Source organism: Amphiura filiformis, chromosome 19 (genome assembly GCF_039555335.1).
Source record: "Amphiura filiformis chromosome 19, Afil_fr2py, whole genome shotgun sequence".
Taxonomy (NCBI): Eukaryota; Metazoa; Echinodermata; class Ophiuroidea; order Amphilepidida; family Amphiuridae; genus Amphiura; species Amphiura filiformis.
Window position 1 is genome coordinate 52,107,790 of NC_092646.1, and position 16,987 is coordinate 52,124,776.

Here is a 16,987-nt window from a genome sequence, read left to right on the forward strand (position 1 = left end):
TTTTAAAAAGGGTGAAAAGCCACACAGGAAAGATTTTTGTAACATTTTGAAACGTTTTTTTGGTAGATAGGATTTACGAGTATATGAAAGAATCCATGCCTGACGAATATGCATACCACAAAACCATATGCGTGGCGAGCTTTCTAAACGTTGGTGAACCCTTGCAGACTTATAACGGACTTACCCGTAATTAAATTGACTCTTGCAGATATACACACGAGTTATTAAAGTTAATACTTGCCATTCTTACGGACTTACATTCGAATTAAAAGCATGCTTTCTGTAGTGACTAAGATTTGTAGTATTTCACTGCTATTATCATATTTGATTGCCATCACATCTTGTATTAATGTGACCATCCTACATACCAACGATATCCACGCCCGATATGAGGAAATAGATGCATATGGTGGACCGTGTACTGAAGATCTTGCAAATGCAGGTGCTTGTTTTGGAGGGTATGCACGGAGAGTAACGAAAGTCAAAGAGATCAGAAATCTGGAAGAGAATGTGCTGCTCCTTGATGCAGGAGACAGATTCTTGGGAAACCCAGCATGGTTTGAAGAATATGATGGACTGGCGACTGCTCAGTTTATGAATCGCATAGAATACAATGCTTCGGTATGTATAGATTTTTTGTAATCGGATAAGCTCTTCATGGAATTTGGAACATTATACTGCACTTAAGCACAGACAGTTTACTGAAGTTATGACAAGTCAATTTAGATTTCAGACAATATTTCGTATGTATGTATTCAAACAGCTGTAATAGGTAAAGCCGGTAGATAGTGCTTAAAGCCAAAAAAAAAAAAAAAAAACAGATGTGAAATGAAAGGTTGTGGTTTAAAGATACCATTTAGTCCTTCAATGTAGTCTATCGTAGTGGGAAATCAGACCATAATTGGCTAAAAAGGCTATCCATGTTGTGATGTGCCTGGAGTAATTTAATTTGATTCTTTTGTTTACAATTTTAAGCACTTTCACAAGAGATATAAGATATGGTAATACCCCTTGCAAGAGTAAAAGGTGTTTTTGTCCTTGAGTCATTAACGACCCGTGACATTGATATGATGCCAATCAAATATGAAAATTTTGATGATTTTTACAAGCAGATCACTGAATGGACCATTAAGTACCAAATAGTACCTGTTACAGTAACTGACACGTACTTATTACCATTTTTATACAGGACTTATTCCATACAAAATTAGACTTAGATTTGCTGTTATGAAAATCTTGGTGTCCGACAGAATAATCTCAGTACAATACAATGTACAGTGAACCCTATCCCGATTTCTATTCATGAATTCAGATGCCATGGTAGCCATTGAAAGAAAAATACTGATAGTTTTGTACAGTAAAAGCATTTTCAGTCAACAGGTTCTTCCCGTTAAGCGCTCCACAGACTCCGAGTATTGTACGTACAATATTGTATGCAACATATCTACGTTATTTAATATATTGCCATTCTATTTCCAGTAATGTTTAAGTTCTAACGAATGTTTGATGACGAAAAATCGATAATATGTTACATGTAATATCTAGTAGAAATATATTATCGACTTTACGTCATCAAACATTCGTTAGAACTACTGGAAATAGAATGGCAATAGATTAAACAACGTAGATATGTTGCATACAATATTGTACGTACAATAAAAAGTCTGAATACTGCTTTATAGTCTGAACTTGCTAGGGCAATGACACACCATTTGGCACTATTATGGTTTTAAATTAAAATTTGTTAAGGCCTAATATTGTACGTACAATAAAAAGTCTTGAATATACTGCTTTATAGTCTGAACTTGCTAGGGCGATGGTTTTAAATTAAAATTTGCGAAATGACAGGCTAATTAAAGCCACTTTTTTCAGGGTCTGAAGATTCAAATTTGCAAAATGAAGATCCAATTATTGTTATAATATTTGAAATAATTATACCTGTCAGCAATATATACTGATTTGTATTAAAGCTTACTTTTAAACAGCACATAAATCAAACTTATATTTAATCAATTTTGTACTTGTACGTAAGAGTCGAATGGTCGGATTTTGACCCAGAACAGAAATGTTGCTACTGAAATTTATTAAAGCGTATGTCAATTGTTGGAATGATTCATATCTCCTGGATTTAGATGTATTTAATATTTTGTCAAATGTTTCCATGAATACTTGGATCATAAGACGAAACATGAAAAAAAGTCTTTCTTTAGTTTACAAAATTAGTAGAAAATTAAGTTATTCCATATGCGCCAGTTCGTTTTGTTTTTGTTTTTTGTTTTGTTTTTTTGTCGATGACCTTGTTTCCGCTCTGTTGGACCTATGCAATTAACCTAGTTGCTCCATAAAATATTTGGTTGTTTTGTTTTGTACTGAGCGTGACAATATTTTTCAGATTTTTACATACATGACAACGTCGTTATTTCAACACCGAAATTAGCATTAAACCAGCTCCGGTAACAGTCATTCGGAGCGGGTTTACTTTTCTTGTGAAACTGATTTGTATAATATCTATAGTGATTAAGAAAACAGCGGGGCAATTTATAGTGTGCTACGCACAGGCACAACGCCTAGACGTTGATCCACAAGCCTAAGCACACTTTACAGGAAATATTACATTTGCATTGTTTACATTAAAAGACATAAAACAAGAAATGTCATTAAAAAGACAATGCCACGGCTGAAGATCAAGTTTCGTAATTTAGCATTTATAAGTGCCTGATAATTTGTTTCGTGTGTAAATTAATTAACCGGATGGGACCTATGGGTATTTATTGGTAAATACTACCAAGGATATACTAAGAAATAGAAATACAAATTTACTCTTAAAATGTGTGCTAAATATATTTAAATCAGAATCTTACTATAAATAGGGAAATGTTGTATGTGACTATGTATGTGAGTTAATCAAAGGCTCTGTCAGTTTTGGTTGAAAACGGTCATGAATTGGCCTCAAAATCGATGAAAATGTAGTCGGTTGATACAACAATCAATATTCAGTTGACCTCAGATAACCTTGAAAATTTTCCCCGCTGAAAGATGATGACACCCACCAAATTTCAGTACCGTCCAACAATCCAACAGCCTACCTCAGATGACATTGACATGACCTTGAATATGTTTGGCGCCTAATTGTGATCACATCCACCACGTTTCATGGAAATGCTCAATTGACCACATTATGACCTTGATATGTCTTTAAATTGTGGGCGCTTAATTGTGATCACATCAAGCAAAGTTTCACGACAATCTATGACTTTTTCGCGCTTACTTCTACCATGTTTCATGACAATCCAAAAGACCACCAATAATGGGAAATGCACCCTTAAACAACAAACCAAACATTAACTCCTATCCTAAAATTTTCTGTCAACTCTCTAATTTATAACTCCAAAATTTTCTGTCCTCGCAAAATGGCTCGCATTAGATCAATGTATGGGTCTTTTAGAGCTGAAATTAAGGGTCTTTCAGTGCGCTGTTTTGGTCAAATTCAGGGGTCTGTGGGGAACTGCGCTGTCCAAAAGCTGGGGTCTCTACCCATATGACCATTGTGTCCCCCTTAGAGCATTCAACAAGTCCTAGAAAAAATAGGAAAAACTTTATTTCAAACCCGGTTTTTATGTTTCATTGAAAAGAGAAAACTAATTTTAAAAATATTATTTAGTTCAATTAAATAATCCAAATTTAAAATTTTAGTTCAAATAAAATAATACAATAGTTTATTTATTTACCTACATATTTATAAGTACATGTGAAATGGGGTACATTTGTTCAATATTATAGGCTACGTGTATAAATTATGCCCATGTCACAACTATGCCCTAAACTTAATTTTGCATGGGATTTTTCCCGTTGAAAAAAACGAAACTGATGTTTATTAGATATCAATTACTTTATCAATAACATTTTAGTATCCACAAATATAAAATAAACAGCATTATATCAAATGCATCAGCACACTTCACATGGAATCGTCATTGTTCCGTTCCATCCCCTTTTAAAGGACTTTTTATTATCCATAAAACGATTTATAAGGATAGGATATTTACTTTGACTTCCACACGGTCCATATGAAGAATTTAATTCTACATGCATAGGTCTATACAACATTAGATCTGATATCAACCCGGGTCATAAACATGATTAAACATATCATGCTGTGCTAACTGTTCAAGCTTGTTCAATGGTCTTGCATGTCTCCAAACAAGGTGAGGAGAAAATATCAAACATTACTTCAAAGAAATGATATCATATTTTCCTCAAAATGTTAATAACTTGAACGTGTTTGGTGTCAATCTGGACTGAAATTAAGTCATGCAAATTCCATATTATAGCCACTGCCGTGGCAAAAACATATAACATAAAATCACAATAAAATTGCTCAAAGAAATTAATTGCACTAATTTCACTCACACTCATACCGCTCACACACCCCTACATCTCCACCCCCACCTTACATACACCCCACCCAAACTATCATCCCTCCACAAACACACCCCAGATGCACTAAAGAAATTAATTTAATAAAACAGTAATTAATAAATAACATTACCAAAATATTGCACATAAATTGGACAAGCCAAATTATAGGGGAAAAATATAATACATCAAGATAAAAATGCTGTCATATAATCACAGTTAAAACACACCAGCTGAATATGAGCATGGTGAGATGCACTAATTAAGTACATGAGTGAGATAGGGTATTGAGCTGTTCCCATATATTTTAGTTCTGGTTCTGGTGACCTGACTTTTATGCACTGTCTAAGGGTCATATTGTGGGTCCTCATATTATGTGGAAACCATTCTGAATACAGATTCGACATATTTTTGAGCACACTGTGTACAGAGATGTAATCTTCTATCATTCAAAATTTGGAGTTCCAACTGATCAAGGGAATCTGTGTAGCATGAGTAATTAGCACCAAGGATAATGCGGCAAGCCCTCCTTTGGATGCGCTCTAATTGATGTGCCTGATCATTGGTGATACTAGCATGCCAGACAGGGGCTGCATATTATTGTTGGGCGAACATAACCAATATAAACAGAGACTAGGTCACCGGTTGACACACCTCTCTCTCATGACAAACTACCGTGGTATTTCGCTTATCGCCATTGCCGCAAAAGTGTACAACAAGATCCTTCTGAACAGGATCCGACCCCACATTGATCCTTTACTGAGAAGCAACCAAGCAGGCTTTAGATCGGGTCGCAGCTGTGCGCAGCAAATACACATTTTGAGGAGGATCATGGAAGGCTTCAAGGAGTACCAACTTCCCTTAACAGTCACTTTTGTGGACTTCAAAAAAGCCTTCGACTCCATCAACAGGTCCGTCATGTTTTCAGTGCTGCGGCATTATGGAATACCAAAGGTTGTGGTCAATGCCATCCAGGTGCTCTACAAGGACTCCAATAGTGCCGTTATGGTAGATGGAAGTATCTCAGAGCCTTTCCAAGTAACAACTGGAGTGCTTCATGGTGATGTGTTAGCTCCACGTCGGTCAAGCAGGTATCCTGCCAAGATGCTGAATGACCTGGATTTTACTGATGATATTGCCCTGCTGGAATCTTCCATAGACCGGGCCCATTCACAGCTTACTAGGACTGCAACTGCAGCAGCAGATCTATGCCTTGTCATCAGCGCACCTAAGACAGAATATATGACTGCAAACTGTAACGCCCAACCAGCAATTGAAGTCTATGGTAGTACCATCAACCATGTCACAGACTTCAAGTATTTAGGTTCCAAGATGGGCGAGCCTGTGAAAGAATATGCGTTTTATATTCCACCACATGGGAATAGGAAACTGGGACGGCCGCGCACAATGTACTTACAGTATGTCCAGCACCTCCTGGGAGATACTGAAGGGATGCGGCAGCCACACAAAATTGTTTCGCTTGCCCAAGATCGCATTAGTTGGAGAAAGCTTGCTCCGCAGCCGACTGATGATGATGATGATGGCACACCAAAGCGTTTGAGGCGTGAGAGCATGTACAACCTTCGACTGCTTTTGGATACCATATTGTTAATCTGAAACTGCCAGCCAAGATTGGACTGGACAGTCAGCCCCAGGAGCTTAGTCTCAGATACCACATCAAGCTCAATCCCAGCAATGTGAAGACTAGGAGGGACAGGAGGTTCCCTCGTGAAACAAACCTGCATCACCTTCCACTTACTCGGATTGAGCTTGAGATGATGGTCTTTTGCTCAAGCATCCAAGTCCTGAACATCAGATCCAATCTGGCTGACTTGTTTTGCAGGACGTACCTCTCCAAGGGTGAGATCATCGACATACTTAAAGATTTTAGTCAGAGACTCCTCAGAGGCATTGTTGATTACACCAACAAATGTGATGGGGCCCAGCTTAGTGCACTGTGGGACACCACATGAGAGAGTTTCCCATTCTGACAGGGCACCCGTTGACGACGAGCTGTCAGGAAGTTTATAATCCAAGATTTTGTTACGAGTCGTACTTGACTCAAGGCCAAGATCACCTTTTACCCGAACTCACACGAATGCACAACACAAATACACTGTTTGGTTAAGCTAACAAAATCTAAGTCTTTAATTGACAGCAGGTTATGATTGGTATAATATATGACAACAAATGCACATACACAATAATCAAATATAATCACTCTTTATCTATTTAGTACTTAGCCAGCATTCTTCTTCTTGGTGATCATAAAGTTCTTGCAATGTTCTGGACGACTGATGTAATATATCCTTATTCACTTGGCCTGCGAAAATCAGCGAAGTCCAGTGAACACTTGAGTTTATAAATATCCTTGTGTATGAAATCCTCACACAAAAATGGTGTTGCTTTCTCCTTGCCGTTATCTCCTTGCGCTGCTTTCTCTAAACTTAACTCCTTGCGCTGCTTTCTCCAAACTTGGTGCTATTTCCACCTTTCACGCAATATCTTCAGGAAGCAGGACTGCGATGCAGTTGTCCCCACTTATTTTGACAGTTGCTCCTTTAACCAGACTTCAGCAAATCGGCAGAAGAATATATATTCCTTTCTTGGAAGAAGTACGTTCTTTGACGTATTCTAGATCTTCTCCGACAACACCGGCAGGTAGTAGTGCATTGACTACTTAAATTAATTCTGGTTAGCAATTTCCTTTCTTTGAAGGAATTGGACTGTAAGCACATTAGCTAGCTAGCCCAGATCAACACTATAAACTGTCACAATAATTGTGTTTACATTTTCTTATATATCAAGCAATGGCAAATCCCAAATATTAATAGCCAAATGTGATCTTGGAAATTCCCAAACCTTAATAACATCAACCTGTCACATGACATCATTTCCTGAGGGGAATCCCGATGATGTCATGTTCACTTTACAACCTCAGGAGGGTTTCCAAATATTCCAAATTAGATATGATTCCACTTGTTTTGCTCAATTTGAGAGGGGAATTCCCCCCCCCCCCACAAATGTCATCACCCATGTAACTTTGTAAACAAAGATAAATCATCAAATTAAATTACTGAGGGCACATCACAGTAGTAACTCGCTTCTGACACCAAGCTCGTAGAGTCTCTGGATAGCTAAAGTATGGTCGATGCATTGGAGAATTCCGTCACAACTAGGGTTCCTACAGTTCCTCCTTTGTCAGTACCTTTGAAAAAAACATCGAGAATTTCAATTAGACAATGAGAAGTAGACGACCCTTTGATACTAATGAGAAGTAGACGACCCTTTGATACTACCATTAGTGGTTGACTTGCTTCAAGAGCGCACACTCTAGACATTCACAAATTGACCTTCGCAACCAGGATCAGCTCCCGAGTTTCGTACGGGTTACAACAAGAAAATTAGCAGTAAATTCCTTGTCCAGGGGAAATTCCATTTTACTAAGCCACCGCCATGGTTCGATCCCACAACCTCTCACACCATAGTCGAACGCCTTATCGATTGAGCTAACTTGATTTCCGCTACATACACTAGCATCTTTCATTTAAATCAGAACATGCCAACCTCACAAAGAACATGGTCCCTAAGGACGCCACATTCAGTAGCCATATACTTTTAACCGAAACTCCTCAACATTGCACCTTTTGCGTAGTGATTTGTTGCACTGCGCCCTTTAGAGGTTACCAAAAATGTACTCTATTTACAGTTTACTCATTTTTGATTCAAAAGGAACTACATGTATCGTATCTACAGTGATCTATGAGACAAATTTTATACAACGAAATTTGCCTTACAATTTCAATTGCAGTTTCCTTTTTAAGTGTTGTTTATTGAAACTTTTTATAATGTGCATTATTGTGTCTATTCATAAGTCCGCCATTATATTCTTTAAAACAATGATCACCTGATCACCTCAAAGACATCTAAGGAATATTAACAACATTAAAAAAGCTGCTATAAAATACTATGTCTTTAAAAAGCGGAACCTGATTGAGCTATAATGTGTGTTGTGAATGCTGATCAAATGTACGTAATATTAATTGTGTGCAATTTTTCCCGTAGGTTTTAGGTTCAAGAGACTTTATCAAAGGCGTCCCTGGTGTTTTGCCATTCCTAAATACCGTCACATTCCCAGTTGTTTTGAGTAACATCGACAGCAGTCAAGAAGACCGGATTCAGAATCTATACGTCAGTGATCACGTACTTGAATTTGCAAGTGGGGATAAAATAGGCATAGTTGGGTACCTATGGGAACTAACAAGAAACTATATGGATATTGGTAAGAACAAAATAATAATATTTACATTTTGTTTTGTCTCAAAGCCCCCGCCCGAGTTCGTTTTTCTTAGCGCTTCCATGTGAGCTGAAACGGTAATTTATTATTATTATTAATAATATTATTATTATTACAGGAGGGATCGACATCAAGCCAGTCATTGATAACGTCCAATCTGTCGTGGATAACCTCATCTCCTCTGGAGTCAATAAGATCATAGCCATAGGACATGATTATGAACACAGTCTCTCAGTTGCTCGTATGGTACGTGGGGTTGATATTGTAGTGTCTGGTACCAATAATACCTTCTTTTACACAGGTAATCTACTTGGCCCTATTTAAAGTATATACAGTCATTTTAATGTGAACTTATAACTATTCTAACTTGCAACTCGCATATTCTATGGGATTTAGTTTAATCCTTACATGTTCGACTCGAAACTGTTTTCTTCTAAAGAGCACACTCGCGTCCCCTGGTTCGTTTAAAAACAGGCAGGAAAAACTCAAAGGTTTACTTTTTTAATGATGCACATTATTCAAATCTAGTTAGCTCAAAATTGACAGTTTACCCCTTTCATCAATGCTATTAGATAGGGTATAAATAAAAATTAACAAACAAACACACAAGCAAGAAAAGAAAGAAAGAAACAAACAAAAGTATCAAAACGTTATCAATCGAATCAATTTTGTTCAGTCACCGTGACTAGTGACAGCATGGTTCACCAATTTGGAATACAGCGGAATAACCAGAGTTGAGTGTGTTTCAATAGAGAATTCCAAGTGAAAAAGAGTACGCTTGTCTGTTTGATCGACACTTCGCCTGCTCGACAGAGTCAATCCGATCCTAAGTAATCCGGACTTTGCTACTGATGGCATGTTGAACAAGAGGAATGTCGAGCAAACGAATGCTTACGGAAAGTGACAAGATGAGTTTAAAAAAATGCAAACTAATGCTCAGGCCAGTTTGACTTTCAGTGTGATCTTTGTGAGGGGTTGACTGGAGTTGGTTTCTAACACAACCCCCATGGTCAAAGTGTAACTAACTTTAGTGCCTCCTATATTGAATGTGTCCACCCCCTCCATCAAACGGTAATTATCCATGTCTCTCTCTTATATTGACCACTTTAAATGTGTCCGTCGGCAAATCGCCAAGTGCGGAGATATTATTCCATTTTAATTGAATAGTTTGTCTCAAAGCTCTTGAAAACCTGAAATGCAGAATGCGATTTTCTTTCTTTGTTTTACTATTTTTGTCAAAATGTGGGACGCGCTTTTGACAAGAACTGCGTTAAATGTTAAATGCGGGTTTCTACGTACATAAGAGATGTTGTATTGATCGACTTTTATTTGAATAGAATAGCTATGTGTTGAAAATTTGATCGAGGAGAAATAATATCCTGTACCCCAAAAGGTTTTTGACTATTTGCCAAACGGTTCAAAAAGTTTTTTTACGAAGGACATTCTTCTAAGACGGATTCTTAACATTATTGTTTCCATCTTAATCTAGGAGCACCACCATCTAATGAGAATCCAGCTGGACCATATCCTATTGTTGTCAATCCAGACCACTCCCACAACACAGCTGTGCCTGTAGTTTCGGGATATAAGTAAGGACAAATCCTTTAAATAAAAATTATCATAATTATGTATGTGGTTGCTTCTAGTATTGAGCGAAGAATATCGAGACATCAAGGGCCAATTTAATACAATATTCGAGGGTCTTTCAATAAGCTCTACCTCCGCTTTTATAACCTGGTTTTGTAAACGCTAGATTCTTCAAACTCAGCATGATTATACATTGGAATGTCATATATATATTAAAGCAAATATATTATTGATAACCTTTCCAGATTTGTGTTTTCCGGAAATTGTTCAAATGTGTTTAATTAGTGGTTAATTACCAAGGGTCTTTCTATCTTTTCAGTTTTCGTAATGTCTATTGTTCAGAAACGAAAACGTAAGGGATTAAGTGAGTTGATCTGTTACTTGAATTCATTGTTAAGCTTGAAGTACTAATCAGCTTTTTTTCAATAGAGGTGGATGTATGACAAGATTATGGAACACTGGTGTTTTAGTGGGATATCGCCCCTCTCGTCTTTGATGGTGTTACATTGGCTCACATTAATGAATATCATTGAAGAAATATAATTATTTTACGTACTTTGGTTTATTGTCCAGCATGATTCTATATATATTTACTCGATCTGATTTTATTTTTGTCGCTAGATACGGAAAATACTTAGGATATCTACAGGTTGGTTTCACTGATGACGGTGAAGTGGAGTCTTATCAAGGCAATCCAATTTTGCTGGACGACTCGATACCACAAGGCAAGGATAACAGCATTAATTAATTAATTAATTAATTAATTATTAATTAATTAATTAATTAATTAATTAATTAATTAATTTATTAATTAATTAATTAATTAATTAATTAATTATTTAAATTGTTTACTTAAAGTATTTAAATCAAGACATAAACATAAAATAAAAAGTCAGAAAATGAAAATAGTCACGACGCACATGCCTATGACGTATTTTGAAAAATGCCGTACGTCAACCATTAAAACTGTCACATTTTTTAAAGATTTGTGATAAACAGTCGCAATTTGAAATTATTTTCACAACCATAATATTAACATTCATTATCGCACAATGTACATAACCGCATCCATTTTCCTATATTACACATTATTTAAAATCTAGGAAGACAGTAATCTAGTAAAATTGCTCGAACACTGCTAATAACGACACAAATACATCTTTACAGACCCTGATGCTCTAGCTGAAGTACAAGTATGGAAAGTACCTGTAGAAGAGCTCGAAAATGAGGTAGTCGGTAATAGCTTGGTTCGGTTGAAGGGTCTCTATGACGTCTGTGGCATTGGAAAATGTAATCTTTTAAACTTGTTAACTGATGCAATGGTTTGGGAATGGACTAGGAACTCCACTGATGACAATGCCTGGGCAGATGTTACCATGGCAATGGCAAATATTGATAGTATCTACAGTGACCATGGAGCGGGTAAGGGCGTGGTTATACGTGGGTATACTTACAGCCTGACAATTCCTGAAAATATTGAAGACAATTACAAAATATATTAATTTTTCAAAAACTAACTTGGTAACTGTCACCTTCAAGCAAAACGAGACATACCCGGGGGAGACATACTGAGTTCGGAATTGAACTTAATACATCCTTCCATACCTATATTAGTTTCATTTGAAAACAAAGAGAAAACATAGGTTTGTTCTCTTAGAGATGCAACATAGCATAAAGCATTTATGAAAAACATCTTTTGTCTAGGTTTCAGTATTGTATAAAACTCAAAGAACATCCAAGTAACTATTTAGGTTTAGATTAATTAGAATAACTAATTAATTTAAAATGCTTTTTCTTGTCTTATTTATTTAATATTTGTATTCTGTAGGGCCAATAACTTATGGAGACATCAGAAATTGGTTAGTCTGGGGTAATACGTTTCCTCTCGTGGATTTGAAGGGCAAACATATCATTGGTGCTCTAGAACATTCGGCTTCAGTAGGTTACAGTTGGAGATTCTTGCATGTCGCAGGTAGGAAAACGTGCATGGATATGGGCGTCCGAAAGTCCCCGGCAGTCGTCGAATGGGTCGACTACTTCGCTTGTTTGTTTGTTTGTTTGTTTGTTTAAACGGTCGCTCATTCCTGAGGTACACTTGCGACCTAATGGCACCATGCTTAAAAAAATTAATGTTCATGCCAAGCTAAAAGACTAAGATACTTACCCCCAGATAAAATGAGGCACATTTTACTCAAAAGTTTTGCTGACATATCTGTCAGGAGTATCTCCATTTATTTGTAAACCAGAATTGGATTTAACTTCAGCTTATCCAATAAAATACGGACTCAAAGGGTACCGTTATAATACATCAAACTTGGCTTAACTTTTCAAGAGAAAATTTCTCCAGAGAAGTTTACATACATTTATTGAGTCAATCCTTTAATATAAATTCCTTAGAAAAGTGCATATCGTCAATTCCAGCCAAAGGGACAAAATTCTCTCTGGGGGCCATTTTGAAAATGTTTTCCTTTTCAATTCTAGACTTATCAAATGAGATGATCATATCTAGTGAATCATCAGGTGGAAGTGCCATCGGATTGAAAAATAACTTTTCTTGCTAGACCAAATAAAGTGTTAAATGCGCATATGCATGTTACCCACGAATTCAAGCCTTTTTCACCTGTTGTACGCCATAAAATTTCACTTTCTTTAATATCTTCTTTCAATATTGTATGTGTGACGCATATACACTAGAAATCGGTGAAGACTTTGAACGTAAAATAGAATTTTATTACATATATCTACAAAGAAATATCTTGGTTATTACAAATTTTAAGAAGGAACCAGGTGTACAGTTAAGATTGTGTCAATTCTTCGAACTCTTTCCAAAGTGGCTGTCATTTAACATTACTGTATTATTTTGAAAGATTAGAATAAATGCTTCATGTAAATATAAAGATAGATTTTGTATCTCGTCGCAGGATGAGGATCTCGGATGGATTCGTGGGTAACAGCGTCTGGAAAATAGCAATTCCTATTATTTTTTTTAAATAAAAATAAAAAATACTTTTCCGTATGTCAATAATTCAGGCTGCAATGGCACTAAAATGAATTTTAATCCAAATACAGACTACATGGAATATTTAGAATGGATCATTATGGCATTTTGGGTATAAAAATTTTGAGAATAATGAAGTTGCCAAATTCAAATAGACAGAGCAAACAGTTTTATATTATTATTTTAGTAAAATCATTCCATTTTTTCATGCAGCAATATTCTATTAACTCGTCTTTGACAGTTCCTATGAACTAAAACACTATCAATACATTGTTAACTATAATTTAAGTAGGGATTCGTGGGTAACCAAAATGTTCGTGGGTAATACATATTTGAAGGTATGTATTGGTAAGCGGCAAAATAGAAAATATTACAGAAGGTTGGAACCATCATGCGGTTATTCCCCCATTGTGTTTCAATGATTCCCGTTTCTCTAACCAATTGCATTTACCCCCAAAAATGGTAATTTAGGATAATCAATCAAAACTTCATGATACAGCTTCAGTATACCCTCAAGAGAACGCTATTAAACAGGACTGTTTTGGACCCTTTTTCGCATGTTTTCAAAATGTTAAGATGCATAAGAAACATATAATTTACGAGTAAATCCTTGGATTCGTGGGTAACGCCGAATTCGTGGGTAAAGCTATAAGTACTATAGTACCGTTTGGGGTTTGCGTTTCTTATGTGCATAAACTGTAAGTACTGTAAAAATTATAGCATACCCATGGCTTGAAAAAGTGCTGATTTAAACTTAAAATAAACAATCTCCTTGTTTTTCGAGGTTAGCGTCTATTCGGGATTCGTGGGTAACAAAAGTTTAAACCGTCGTAGATTCTTTTTTAAAGCGGTGAACGTAATTTTTACGATTTACAATTTTAAGCGCTTGTCAAACTAAATTCAGTGTCCAAAGTCATTAAATGTTAATTTAAGTTATGGCAATTATATTTGCTGGACTCGTGGGTAACAGTTGATACGTGGGTAACGTCAAATTTGATTTTATGGAATTTTATGGGTAAAACGTATTTGCATAAAATAATCACTTGGACCTCAGAATTATAGAACGAAACTTCATTTCATGATATAGTCATTTATGGCATATTCACTTAACATTTTTCAGAACGATCATTTTATTTTTGATACGCGGGTAACAAAATTATTAGCCAAATTGACTTAATGGCCTCTAGAGTCCACAAACTTTGGTGGAATTCAATCGTTTTACATATGATGAGAGATCATGCAAACGTCTTTCTAACGGTAATAATTTCATTTTGATTGAAGGACATTCAATGACATATATGGTGCTTTATCTTTGAATTCGTGGGTAACGCCAATTCATTTAAGCCATCATAACTTGTCCCGTGGTATGACTTGCTAGTAAAGGCCTATATGCACAAAGAGAGCACATTGGACGTGACATGATATGCTCCATCAATAACATGATTTCTATTATTAATGACATTTTAAAGTGGAAAGTTAACATAGAGAGAATTTTGTCCCGCTTTGGCTGGAATTGACCATATACATTAATCCTACTTTCCTGAAGCCGGAAACATTCAGGAAAGTAATCTGGATATTTGACATATTTCGTTCAACTTCTCATGCACTATTTCTCAAATTTATTAGTTACGAATTATTACTATTTGTAAACACTTATACAATTACCTATGGTGATCCAATTATTTTCATATAATTGGATTCAAGATTAAATTTGTGGCCCTGTCCCTTTTTTACCGCCACAATTTCTGACCTGGATAGTCTTTACTTTTCCCCTAAATACAGAGTCTGTCCCCATCTACACACAGTGTTTGCTCACCCGTAAGATACGGGGCCCTCCCGGGAATTTCCCGAGCCAATTCCTAAATTACTCACCCGTAAGATACGGGGCCCTCCCGGGAATTTCCCGAGCCAATTCCTAAATTACTCGCCCGTAAGATACGGGGCCCTCCCGGTAATTTCCCGAGCTCATGCCTACACTACTTACCCGTAAGGTACGGAGCCTCTCCGGAACAAAGTGTGACCCAACTTCTCGCAGAGCAGTTAACCCAACTTAATTCCTTGTATAAGATATGGACCCTCCAGGGAATTTGCCCGGGCTCTTTTGCACACACACAAGTGTGGCCCAATCTTATCTTATCATAGAGAAGTAAACCAAAATTAATTCCTTGTAAGATGCATAAATGAAATGCAATGAAGAATGAATGAATGAATGAAAATGAATGAATTTAATACGGGGCCAACTTCTCAGAGAGAAGTTAACCCAAGTTAATTCCTTGTACAATACATTTTAAATGCATGAAAGAAATGAATGGATGAAAATGAATTAATGAATATGGGGCCCTCCAGGGTATTACCCCGAGCCCTTTTGCGCACACGCAAGTGTGGCCCCACTTCTTGTCTCGCAAAGAAGTTAACCCAAATTCCTCGTAAGCTACGGGGCCCTCCAGGGAATTTCCTCAGCCCCTTTGCACACATGCAAGTGTGGCCCCACTTCTCTTATCGCATAAGTTAATCCAAAATAACCTCATAAGATACGGGGCCCTCCGGGGAATTTCCCTGGCCCACACACAAGTGTGGCCCAACTCCTCTCCTTGCAGAGAAGTTAACCCAAATTAATTTCATGTAAGATAGATACGGGGCCCTCCAGGGTATTCTCAAGCCCTTTCCACACTCGCCACGTGTGGTCCAACTTTTTAAAGAAGTTAACAGCAATGTATTAACCAGCAAGCTACAGAACCCTTTTTAAAGGGATTTCATGAACACCTAGATCTGTATACCCAAATGTGGCCTAACCTCTCCAAGAGAAGTTAAAATGTGCACTTATTGAATCCTCACCCTTGGTCAGCTTAACCGCCCTCTTCCTGGTAATTTGCCCATGCCCAGAAGCTACCATTAAAACGCAGACTGCAATACCCTTTAGGTCTATGTACCTCTAAACCCCGTACGATATGGATGCCTTCCCAGCCAACTAATGCTCCCAAGTGACTGTCCACAAAGGTATTGAATACTGGGATATGACCTAAATTTTTGGGTGTGGTGGGTGGGAAAATTTTCTTCACATTGGAGATCCAACCTTCTCCTTCCATGACAGATAAAAATGTGCCTAATTCTTGACCCACTGGCAGTGTCAGAGGGTTATTAACCACTTCCCATTGGCTACTTCAAACAATAGACCTTAAACCTCATTGGTCCTTATACACCTGCTTATATAAAGCCATTACTAGGCAACAAATCAATAAATCAATCATATTGATTTGTCCAAGCACAAGCTATGGACCAGCGTTAGACTCTTTCACAGGAGGTAAATTTGTTTATTGTATAGATACAATAAACTTTATTACCCCCAGATGAAATGAGGCACATTTTACTCAAAAGTTTTGCTGGCATATCTGTCAGGAGTATCTCCATTTATTTGTAAACCAGAATTGGATTTAACTTCAGCTTATCAATAAAATACGGACCCAAAGGGTACCGTTATAATACATCAAACTTGGCTTAACTTTTCAAGAGAAAATTTCTCCAGAGAAGTTTACATACATTTATTGAGTCAATCCTTTAATATAAATTCCTTAGAAAAGTGCATATACATTAATCCTACTTTCCTGAAGCCGGAAACATTCAGGAAAGTAATCTGGATATTTGACATATTTCGTTCAACTTCTCAAGCACTATTTCTCAAATTTATTAGT

General features: G+C 36.8%; 1 protein-coding gene across 1 annotated transcript; it reads left to right on the forward strand.

Annotated features, from left to right (window-relative positions):
* The first annotated feature begins 273 nt into the window (after positions 1-273).
* LOC140140640 (5'-nucleotidase-like) lies at positions 274-10,306 on the forward strand. Its single transcript, XM_072162397.1, has 4 exons — positions 274-621; positions 8,482-8,698; positions 8,832-9,014; positions 10,203-10,306. The coding sequence occupies exons 1-4, from the start codon at positions 274-276 to the stop codon at positions 10,304-10,306; spliced, it is 852 nt and encodes a 283-aa protein (XP_072018498.1).
* The last annotated feature ends 6,681 nt before the right edge of the window (positions 10,307-16,987 follow it).